The 11,844-nt window shown below is 40.0% G+C and overlaps 1 protein-coding gene across 3 annotated transcripts in view; it reads right to left on the minus strand.

Annotated features, from left to right (window-relative positions):
- The window catches only part of DET1 (DET1 partner of COP1 E3 ubiquitin ligase), a 62,395-nt gene extending 51,760 nt beyond the window's left edge, over positions 1-10,635 (minus strand). For all 3 annotated transcript variants that reach the window (XM_079127840.1, XM_079127841.1, XM_079127839.1), the window contains exons 1-3: positions 10,496-10,635; positions 6,678-7,770; positions 3,735-3,922 (exon numbers count right to left, since the gene is read on the minus strand). In XM_079127840.1, the coding sequence (XP_078983966.1) occupies positions 3,735-3,922; positions 6,678-7,760 (1,271 nt within the window). In that variant the 5' untranslated portion in view covers positions 7,761-7,770; positions 10,496-10,635. The remainder of the gene's footprint in view (positions 1-3,734; positions 3,923-6,677; positions 7,771-10,495) is intronic.
- Positions 10,636-11,844: the final 1,209 nt, after the last annotated feature.

The raw sequence follows: 11,844 nt of genomic DNA on the forward strand, positions 1-11,844 counted from the left end.
AAAGGGTTAGGAATGTGGTTCAGTGACTAAGTGCTCCTGGGTTCAATCCTCTTATTTTTAATGTTCTAAAATTTCATGATATGTATCTGTACAAATGTGTCAATGAATTGACTGTACTGGGTACCTGACAGATTCAATAGTATGATGATAAAGGTTAGTAATTTTCCTCTGGGGAAAAAAACACCATGAGTTGTAGAACATGCCAATTTCTGTGGTGTAACCCTTCCTACTGTGGTCAATCACAAGTATTAATGTGATGTCATCAAAAGGAGTTGTCAAGAGACCAGACATGACACAACATTATATAATGCTTTCACCATACACATGAAATGATAAAAATAACCTTAAGAGCACCACTTATGGCAAAATAAGGAGAAATCAATCACTATGAAATAATTAATTTTTAATAATGGCTATGTTTAACGATCAGTTTGAAAAAATTCCTGAAGGTTTAAGTCAGCTCTCATGAAAACACACTCAATGAGTCAGTTCCAGTAACCACTGGATGGCCCTGCCAGTTGGGAAAGTTAGGTACTTCAGTAATAAAAAACAGCTCACATGATTTCTTCCCCTTCGTTTTCTCTATTCTGGAATTAGCCAGATGCTCGCCCTCATAAGCAGATCCTCTTTTTTTTTTTTTTTTTTTTTTTTAACTGTTTCTGTCCCATTTCCCTTATCTTTTTATTTTATGTTCTTGGAGAATTCCTCAATTATATCTAATAATCTTTAAGTCCCAAGGGCTTCTCATTGTTCTAGGAAAGTTACTATTTTTATATCTTCAATTGTTAAAATGAATTTGATGTGGATACCCTTCTCTTTATGCATTATAATGTTGTTTTGTTCTCTTTTAAGATAAAGGATATGATTCATGACCCTTGGAATTTTTTTAAAATTCTGACAATGGGCCCATGTTCTTTTATTTTTATTAAAAGATTACTGAGAAAAAAAAACCATAAAATTTGGAATTTAAAGCCCAGTGTTCATATGAAATGAAAAATTGTTTCTATTTACACATACATTATATTTTCAGTGTAAGTATGACAGGGTAGTCAACGAAACATATTATGTTGGGATACACTTGTTCAGGTGAGATGGAATAATATATGAATTTGAAAATAGGAAGAAATAATGTAAAATTTCCAAGATAATGGGAATAATTTGCTCTATATTTTTTATATCAAGTAACTTGAACACAAATTATTATGACAGAGTCCTTTGGCTATACTTAAGAATGCTATAATGATTTTATTATTTCTGTGTGTGTGTTTATGATTCTGGGAATCACAATTTTATTTTTATTTATGTATTTTTTTTTTAATTTTTATTTTTGGTACTGGGGATTGAATCTAGGGTTGCTTTACAACTGTGTTACAGTCTCAGCCCTTTTTATTTTTTGTTGAAACAGGGTCTCACTAAGCTGCAGAAGCTGGCCTTGAACTTGCAATCTTCCTGCCTCAACCTCCTACTTGCTGGGATTACAAGCATGCACCACCATGCCTGGCAATTATTTTATTTTTTAAATGTCAATGTTCAACATACACTGAGAATAGTGTCCTCTAAAACTACTTAAATTTAGTAGTAATCATTTAAAAAAATTAGAGATCAACTTAAAAATGTGAAGGTTATCCATATTTTTTCAAAATCCTTTGGTCATACGAAGAAAAACTGTTTTGAAGATCACTGAGCTAAAATATACAACTTTTCTCTTTATTTTCTCCTCCAGGGGTTTCTTGCAGTTCTGCTTAATTCCAGAGGCACTGTGAAATACTTTTCAGAAAACAGTTTCCTTTACTTTCTGGATGCTTCATTCATTTGGCAAATAGCGATGAGCTCCTCCCAAATGACAGACCCTGGCCCTGGTGTTGAGAATATGGCAGTGAATACAATACACAAAAATCTCTGCCCTAATGGAGCTTACCTCTTACGGACGTCTTTGATGTTTTGACTGAGTGGACCACCTTTTGAATTTGCTAATGATCTGCACAATTTAAAAGTTAATTTTGGCCAGGTGCACTGGCACACACCTGAAATCACAGCAGCTGGGGAGGATGAGACAGGAGGACTGCAAGTTCAAGGCCAGCCTTGGCAACATAGCAAGGCCCTAAGGAACTTAGTAAGACCCTATCTCGAAATAAAAATTTAAAAAATAAATAAAATAAAATAAAATAAAAGTTAATTTTGAAACAAGAAAATTCCTAGGTTCCGTCCCCAGCACTGCAAATAGAGAGAGAGAGAAAGAAAATTCATTCCACAATGAAAGAAGCAGAATCTGAGCCATGTTCAATTTCCAAAAACAACTTCTACATTGAGTAGAGATGCTAATAAGGCAAAAGATTTGTGTGCACCAGAGAAAAAGGAAAGGTAAGTTAATTAGCTGAACATCAACATCCCTCTATTACCAGTTGAATCCTATCCTTTCATATAAATATGAGGCCAATATATTAAGATATGTGCTTTGCTCATTTTTTTCCAGTAGCAGTAATACTTAATCCAATTCAACTACTTATTGTGGTATGATCCATCTCAGAAACTAAAGCAAATATCTTCCATATCTGGTTAAAGTTAGAACAATTAAGGTATTTGAAGTCCTATTTGACTAGAGCAAGATTTATCTTGAGTCCTTAGCCCAAAGAAACCATTCCTTTCTTGATAATGAACTAAGGTAGTTATTAGAAGCTCTGGTTCATAAGAGAACCTTGCTAACTGGTATGGATCAATCCGGAATGGCCAAGGTATTTGGTGAAGGAACTCAAGTATCAATATTTGAAGGTCTCTTCTTTGGGGTGGTCAGTTTCCCTACGGAAAAATCTCTAACTCCTGTGTGGGGCATATAAACCTGTATATCATATCTGAGAAAAAGGATAAGTACCTTACCCTTCAGTATGTTAACTTAATTTCTGTTTTAAGCATAATATGTTTCACCCTACTGTCAGTTCTGTCTCATGAACCTGAAACCAGAGCCTCTCTGGTTTACTATGTCCAGACAATAAACTTAAAACCCTTCGTGAAGGTAGGGGAACAGAGTATCTTGGTTGCTGATGGTCTAGGGAAGGACTCTAGAGGGCCTAACAATTCTGATTTCAACCTACCTCACAGGTACCTTAGGAGGTACCTAGGGCCTCCAACCTCTGACCCTTTGTGGAGCTCTGTTATAAGGCAGGCTTGTTTCTTGATAACTAAGTTCAGAAGCCTTCAGTCTTTCTCCCTGAGGTATGCTAGGTTAGTTTTCACTCATCCACTGGCTCTTCAGCCTCCAAAACTTTGTTAATGCCTCTTGTGTCCAATTATCTATTCTTTCATTCTCTATGTTCTTAAAGGTTCATACCTCTAATTTCCTTACTGTCACTTTGGCAGAGTTTTGCAGTGAAATAGAAATAGATTCATGTGTTCAACACATCATATTTAAGCAAAAGTTCTAACATGATTTCCTTAATCATTCATTCAACAAACATTTACGTACTCAACAATGCACCACTGAGGATATAGTAATAAACAGACACACTCTATATCTGCAGCTCACATACAGTCTAGAAAGAATCCAGACAATGCACAAATTCCACAAGTACTGAAAGAGAGAAATTCAGCATGACACAAGGGGTTGGTTGCAATAGACAGACCTAACCAAGGTCAGGTGGACAGAGAAGGGGGTGTCCTGGAGGAAATGACTACTGGCCTAACAACAATAATTTTTCTAAAGAAAAGTTAAGCCTGTGAAGTTTGGTGGTACAACTTACCGGCGCTGGATCTGCCTTGCAAAATTGTTGCTGGAAGCTGAGCAGGGAAATTGGACTTCACTGTGCAAGGTAGCATTACGGAAGAGATCACAGAAGTTCTCAAAGAGTTCCAAAAGCTCATCCGATGTATTCTCAAACACAGCAATCACCTCTGTTGTCACCATATTGTACACTACAAAGAAAGATGCCTGTAGAGGTAGAGAGAGAGCTATGGGACAGCTGAGTGTAATGACATGTCTAGAAACTTATCAGTTGGCCTAAAATGCATGCCTCCCAAACAAAACAAGCAAAAACCTCAGCTTTTACACTACAGTAGAAACATGGCTGCCAGTGGTTCTGGGAAAGGAGGAAGCATCAGTGGCCTTATCAATAAGGAGTCTCAATGCTGCCAGATTTCCCATGGCATCTTTGCTGCTAGAATTATTGCATTGCCAGCATATTATGTATAGAAAGGTTTTCAATCATTCATTTCAAACTGCACATTCGATATTTTTCCTTCCAAGTGTTTATTCCCTATTTGCTCCCCAACCCACCCTGAGATTAAAAAAAAAACAAAACAAAACAGAACCAAAAAAAACCACTATTTTAAAATGCCATATTTAATTTTCTTTCCTACTGAGAAAGTGATTTGCAGCCTGGGGCTGCCTGTTGGCAAATGAATTTCTCTTGTGTGTATAGTTGAAAGTTCAATTTAGGGGCATTTACTTTTTCTTCTTAATATTTCTAACATGCAGAGAGACGCCTTAAGTACACTGTGTGCTAAAACTGCCCAGGTAAGTTGTATCCATGCAGGATACTGCTGCTGAACAAATGAAAAATCAGAGAGGCATTTTCCATTTCTTTCTTTGCAAATGTTCTTTCAGTCAAGAGCGTTTGTAGGATACATTTGAAATTTGTAGCAATTAAGGTCAGAGGGGGAACCTGAAAAGCATTCAAATGCCATAGGTGGCAGTTATAGCTTTTTCTGAATGGGCCCCTAGGTGACTAGCCCTCTTCCTTTAAACCTCCAGTGCAGTGCTCTAACAGGAAGCTCCAGTAACCCTACTTTTTGTCATCATGAATGTAGCAGTGTGGATTAGTTTGAAAGCTTCCAACAGGACTCCAGACACAAGTTTTCAGAACACTGGGATTAGTATTTCACCCTCCTCTGACTATTTAAATCTCCATTACCAATTTCTGGAGCCATTTGGCCCACCTGTTTTACTAGTAATTAGTTCTTCCCAGAGTTTCTATTACATGGCTTTTGCAGTCACCTGGAATTAAATTTAGCTGTAAATTAAAGAGGCTGGAGAGTAACCTGAGAATAGTACCCATAATATTACCAAGGCTTTGTGTCTGGATGCATTTTTTACTCATCAACCTTATTGGAACCTATCAAATTAAACTGGGGGAGGAGTGAGGACAACTGGGGCAAGGAGACTGGGTTTAGAGTTACAAACTCTGTAAGCAAAGGACAGAGCCCTAGAAGCTTTCCAGTTACAACTTATTGTAGCTACCAGAAAAATATAGGTCACCCTTTAGCAACAGAAAAAAGGATAATCTCAAATGCAGTAATTACAGACAACTTATTCCCTCCAAAATAAAAGGGTAATTATAGTTCTAACCTAAATAAAAGATTAACTCGTGTCCTTTCTATAGACCAGATAACACTTTGATCATATCAGGGCATTACCAGAATCTCCCATAATTATATCAATATAAAATTACACAAACATTTGCTAGGTTTCTCTCTAGGGCAAACTAGGAAATTAAGGACAGGAGGGGATAGAAGGCAAGGACTGTACCACCCATTTCCCATAACACATAAGGTGAACTAGGAGTTCACCTGCGATGGCTAACTGGTTGAGTTCATCATAAGAATCAAAAATATAATCAGCCTTACTACTCTTTTAGAATACACAGGTTCTGATTAAAAACAAACCTGGTGGAAGATATTTTACCACAGGAGGCTGCTGAGGGCTTGGAGAACAAAGCCCTGTATAGTTTCTTTCAATGGCAGAATCAACTGTAGGTCAATGAGAGACGCCAGACTCAACTGGCTTCATCGTTTACTGGTGGGCTGGCTATTCTAAATTTCCAAACTAGTACCTAAGCAGTCTGCAATAGGAGACTGGGGTGGGGAGAGCAAAGGTACAGAAAGATTCATCTTTTACTTGAAAAGTGCACAGCTTCTCAAAGACAAATGCTCAAAGCACCCTGAATTTCCACATGAACTTTTTGCTTATATTTCTCCGCTTGTAACACCCCCTAATCCCTTTTGAGAAATGCCTCTCCACTTATGAACATCTGTCACCCAAACTCAAAGTCCTTCATACCTATATTCCTGATGATTCTCCTGGTAGAGCAGGAATCTGAGATTCCCTTTGATCTTTTCACTGATCTGCAACTTGTTTTAGTACACAGGCAAGGTCAGGGTGAAGTCCCAAACTGCATCAAATGAATTTACCTAATATCTACCTTAGAAAAAGGACTTTATTGAGAAGTAAATTGACTTAACTACTTAAGCAGGATAGCAAAGTTAGAGTTTTAGGGGAATTTCATTTTTGCATGGAGTGCTCATCTCATTACCAGAACCAAATCAGCCAGCTCCGTAAGCACAGTCTTACAAAATCAAGGCGGGATTATCCCTAGGTTGTCAAACCCTGACCTTATAGTATTTGAGTTTCCATCTCAGGGGTCCTGAAAATGCTCTATAGAAGAATCAGGATATAATTAAAGACTGAACTATCTATATGGTCAATAGCTTGAGATTTAGCTTCCATTTGTCCAGACCAATACCTGTGGCCAGAGAAAAATGGAGCTGATTCTGTTTGAGTACTGGGATAGCAAACATTCAGACTACCTAAGATGTGTATTCCTTAGGGGCTGGCTACACACAAACAGAGAAACCTTCCCATTTTGTCAAGAAGACTGATAATGTAAAGGGGAGAGCTCAGCGCATACCTGAGATGGATCAGTGACTCGCAGTGTCACTACGTCCTCACTCGTATACTTGATAAACAGATGGTTTTCATCCAGAAGCTGCATTTTCCACATACGCAGCTGCCGCAGCTGGTCAAAGTACTGGAAGAAGCGCCGCTTGGCCATTGCACTACCATCCTGCTCTGCCCGGCGCCACAGGTATACCAGTAGCCGGTGTTTTAGGGAGTTGATGAAAGGATCCCTAAAGGGATTGGCCATGCCTGTCTGACTGTCCCGCTGTACTTCAGGGAAAATAGCTGACACAGTGAGCAGGTCATCTTCATAGCAGAAGCGGCCAATGGTTCGCACATCGATGAATGTGCCTTCAGGAGTCACCTGGAAGACATGGATGGTCTGCTGCTGCACAGACAAGATGGCCAGAATGTTTTTATACAAGTACAGCCCTTGGTTGTGTGACAGGACCACTTTATCACACTTGAATGTGCGCGTATCACATAAGCGGCCAGTGTGAAGGTCAATGATGTGGAGGGAATAGTCCTCTAGAGGGGACCGTGGATTTGGGGTCACTGATTCACTGTTCCGATATACCTCATAGAAAGGAGGGTGAGGCTCGTCCGGGAGGTAGGCAGCAGAGCCCACAATCACACACCGACAATCATCAGTGAAGAGGCTACACTCCCGGTTCAGGTGCTCGCCATTGGCTGCCACATTTGTAATGTGCAGCAGAACGAAAAAGCGTTCAAAAAGCCTGCCCCGGATGTTGACAGACCGCTGGTCATTGCCATTGGATAGGATCTCCCCCTCATATCCCTGCAATAGGTCCTCTGCTGCCTGGCAGCCCTGGTACTCATAAATTTCAAGAGATGTCTGGTCAGAAGAAAAAGCAATAAAGTAGCGTCCATCAGGTGAGAATTTACGCAAGAAACAAGGAGGTTTTTCAACGTTGACAACTGTAAAGTTAGGGAAGACATTCTGGTGGAACACTCGAACCTGGTGCCAATGGGTACCTGCCTTGCCTGAACTGATCCGCCGCCTTTCCAAACGGTGAATGACATTTTGATTTTGTATTCTTCGAGGCTTAATAGTGGAAACATGATGATCCATTATCACATCTCTGCACAGAAAAGTAAGGCAGAAGTCAAGAAAATAAAATAAAATTTACCAAATGTAAAGATACACAAGTCAAAGAGATTTCTATCGTAAACCTAGGAGCCCCTGAGATGACAGTAACCAGCAATTTGTGTTTCCAGATTATAGTCAGGAAGTAGTTCTGATACTTCTAAGCCTTGAAATAGGTTTGAGGAATGGAGTTCACAATGAATATCTCCCAAGTATGTTCAGCTAATAACAATGTTCAGTAGAATACAAGTGTATCAGATTTGAACAGTATAAGAATGATATTCAATGTGCACTCATACAAACAAAAAATACTTACCAGGCAATTAAAATGGTACTATCACCTAAAGCAATCTACCATTCCAATGCAATCTCTATCAACATTCCAATGTAAAAAATATTGTAAAAATAGAAATTCATGAAATCTCAAGGAACCCAAAGAGCCAAAATAATGTTGAAAAATAACAAAGGTGAAGGACTCGTGCTTCCTGATTTTAAAACATGTTACAAAGCCACAATAATCAAAAAAGCATGGTACTGACATAGGCCAAGGAATAGAGAACCTGAGAATAAACCCTCACATATTTAATCAAACGATCTTTGACAACCATACCAAGACCTCTCAATAGGAAAATGACAGTTTCTTCAACAAATAGTTCTGAGAAAATCTCACATCCATATGTAAAAGAATGAAGCTGGATGCTTATACTATTTACAAAAATTAAAAATGAATTAACAACCTAAACATAAGACCTATAACTATAAAATTCCTAAAAGAAAACATAAAGAGAAGCTGACATTTGGTCTTAGCAATTTTTTTATAAGATATCAAAAGCATAAGCAAAAACAAACAAATGGGAACACATCAAACTTAAAAATATCTGCACATCAAAAGATACAATCAACAAAGTGAAAGGCAGTCTACAGAATGAAAGGAAATATTTGTCAATCATGTATCTGATGAGGAGCTGAAATCCAGAATATATACAGAACTTTTAAAACTCAACAACAAAAAAAATCATAAAACTCAATTTAAAAATAGACAAAGTAGGCCAGGTGTGGTGGTACATGCCTGTAATCCCAGGAACTCAGGAGGCTGAGTAAGGAGGAACCCAAATTTGAGGCCAGCCTTGGCAACTTAACAAGACTCTGTATCAAAATTTTAAAAAAGGACTGAGGATACAGCTGAGGGGTTCGGTCCCCAGTACTGCCAAAAAAAAAAAAGAAAAAAGAAAAAGACATACAATTTTTTAATAGGGATCAAACACAGGGTCTTGCACAAACTAGGTGAGTGCTCTGCCACTGAGCTACATTCCCAGACCTAGAATGACATACAAATGGCCAAAAGCAAATGAAAGAATGCACACAATCATTAATCAACTGCAAATCAAAACTACAATGGGGAATGGGGGATCAGATGAGTGGTTTAGTGATAGGACCTGGGTCTGATGCCCAGCAATGCTCCCCCCACCAAAAAAATTTACATATACAGTAAGGGCACTGTTTTGTAAAACTCTTTTCATAAGTTATACAAACTGGATAAGGATATAAAATATATACTAATCCAGACTAGAGCAAGAGGGGTTTAGTAAACTAATGCTCTCTGACCAAATCTAGCCTGCCTCCCTGTTTTTGTAAATAAAGTTTTTATCATGGGAACACAGACATACCTATTCATTTACATATTACTCATAACTGCTTTTGCCCTATAAAGAGACAGCTGAGTGGCTGAGACAAAGATCACATAGGTCTAAAATATTTACTATGTGGCCCTTTACAGAAGTTCTTCTGGCTTGCTATATCAGCTTAATCATCACTTCTTCAGGGAAGTCTTTCTTCTCTTTCCATTAGATAAAATCCCAATATGCTCACCACCTCTCTCCTTCACTGCACTTACTACACTTCCAACTCTGCCTTTGCCTTTTTCTTATGCCTAAAGCCCTCACCAGATGGTGAGCTGTACACAAACACTACTACATCCTGCATGCCAATCACAGTGCTTGACACGGAGCAAGACTTTCTTCTTAAAAACTGGATCTACCTCATGCCAAGTGCTCTGCCAACTCAGGCATCCACTAGGAACATTCCCTAGCCTAAAATGTTCTCCCTGCCCTTGCTATAACTTCTCCAGTTGTACCTTAAGTGTCACCTCCTTCAAAAGGTCTTCCCTGACCACCCTATCTAAATCAGGACTCATCATTGTTGTTGTTGTTGTTGTTGTTTTTTCCCTAGAGTAACTATCACAATTTGTATTTATACCTTCACTTGCATGGTTGTGTTTAATGTCTGAGTCTCCCGCAACCCTCTACTCTCCAAACAGGAAATAACCATGTCTACTTTTCCACCTCGATAGTCTCAGTCCAACCTGGGTCGCGTACTAGGCGTTTCGGTATATTATGGAATGAAAGAAGTTAGGAAAGCCTGGAGGAATCGGGCAACTCATGTATGACACAAAGTCCTTTCCGCCTACTAGGTCTGTTTCCCCATGTGTATACATCCCTCATTTCCTCGCCACAGCTTCCAACTCAACAATAGGATGCCAAGGGTAAGACACACGTGCCCAAGGAGGCGCCCCCGGAAAGAAAAGCCCTGGGCGGGGCCTCGATGGGAAGGGAATTCTGAGGAATGGCTGGGGTCGCGAGGGCGCGGCGTCAGGCGGGGAGGAGCCTGCTGGGGAAGGTCTGACCCGCTTGGAGGCTGGACCAAAAGGAAGAAGTCCTCACCTGTCGGGTCCTGGTTCAAGGGGCCGGGGCGAGGGACGCCGCAGTCAGCTTCGTGCGCACCTCCCCCGGCCCCGCCCCCGCCATGCCTCAGGTCCCGGGTTCCCGCGGCCGCAGACCCTGCTTCCGCTAACCAACGGAAGTTATTCACAGCGAGACGGGAAGTAGGGAGAGCGCGGCACCATTCAGCTGAGAAATGTTGCAGCGACCCTGGCGCCGGGAGGAGGGGAAGCCACAGAGGCTTAGTGACAGACAAGAAAAACCTGGTGCTCTAACCTGGGGACTTCTCTGCTGTCCTGCAGCAGTATCTCTGTACCACCAGGACACATTTCAATTACATGCATAAGAATTCTTCGTAAACCGAGCGTGGTGGCGCACGCCTGTAAGCCCAGAGACTCGGGAGGCTGAGGTAGGAGGATCACAAGTTCAAGGCCAGCCTCAGCAATTTAACGAGACCCTATGCAACTTAAGAGACCCTGTCTCAAAATATAAAATAAAAAGGGGTTGGGGATGTGGTTCGGTGGTTAAGCACCCCGGAGTTCAATCCCTTGTACCAATAATAATAATAATAATAATAATTCTTCATACCATTTCATTAGCTAAGAAATCATCTTCTTGCTGATCTCCTCTTGTACCAGTATAGTATTTATCATATCAAACTGAATACTCAGTGTCCAATACTGACATGCTGGCACATGGTGGGCATACAGTGAAAGCTCCTTGCATTAAATTACTCTCATAACCTCTACTTGCCTTTCACTTTGGGTTTGTTATTGGGTTTGATTTTGGTTTTGTTTTTTGCTTTTGTCTAGGGATTGAACACTTTTTTTTTTTTTTTTTTTTTTTTTTTTTTTTTGAGACATGAACTCGCTAAGTTGCTTGGACCTCTCCAATTTGCTGAGGTTGACCTCGAATTTGCAATTCTTCTGCCTCAGCCGTTGGAATTGCTGGGATTTCAGGTGTGGGCCAAGTGCCTGACTGTGGAGTTTTACAGGTGAGGATACTGAGACTCAAGGAGGGTAAGTGACTTGGAGATATAGTGGCTGAGAGGAAGGAGCATGGGTTTCTGGCTCTGTCTTCACATGTCCAAGCCAACTGTCCTCAGTTACTGGCTTCAGAATCCCCAGTTCATTTTCTGGAAATGAAAATTATCCTTAACTTATAAGGCTATTAAAAGAGTAAGAGGTGTTACACTTAAAAGTTCTTGGCATGGAACCTCAGTACATTATCAATATGATAATTGCTCAGGGACATCTTCCTTACCTACCAATGGTGAATCCGAGACTCCAAGAGGGACATCGCTTGTGCAAGTTCACCCAAGAACAAGTAGCAGAACTTTGTAGCTAACATCC

The sequence above is a fragment of the Sciurus vulgaris genome, assembly GCF_902686455.1.
Source record: "Sciurus vulgaris genome assembly, chromosome: 2".
NCBI classification, from domain to species: Eukaryota; Metazoa; Chordata; class Mammalia; order Rodentia; family Sciuridae; genus Sciurus; species Sciurus vulgaris.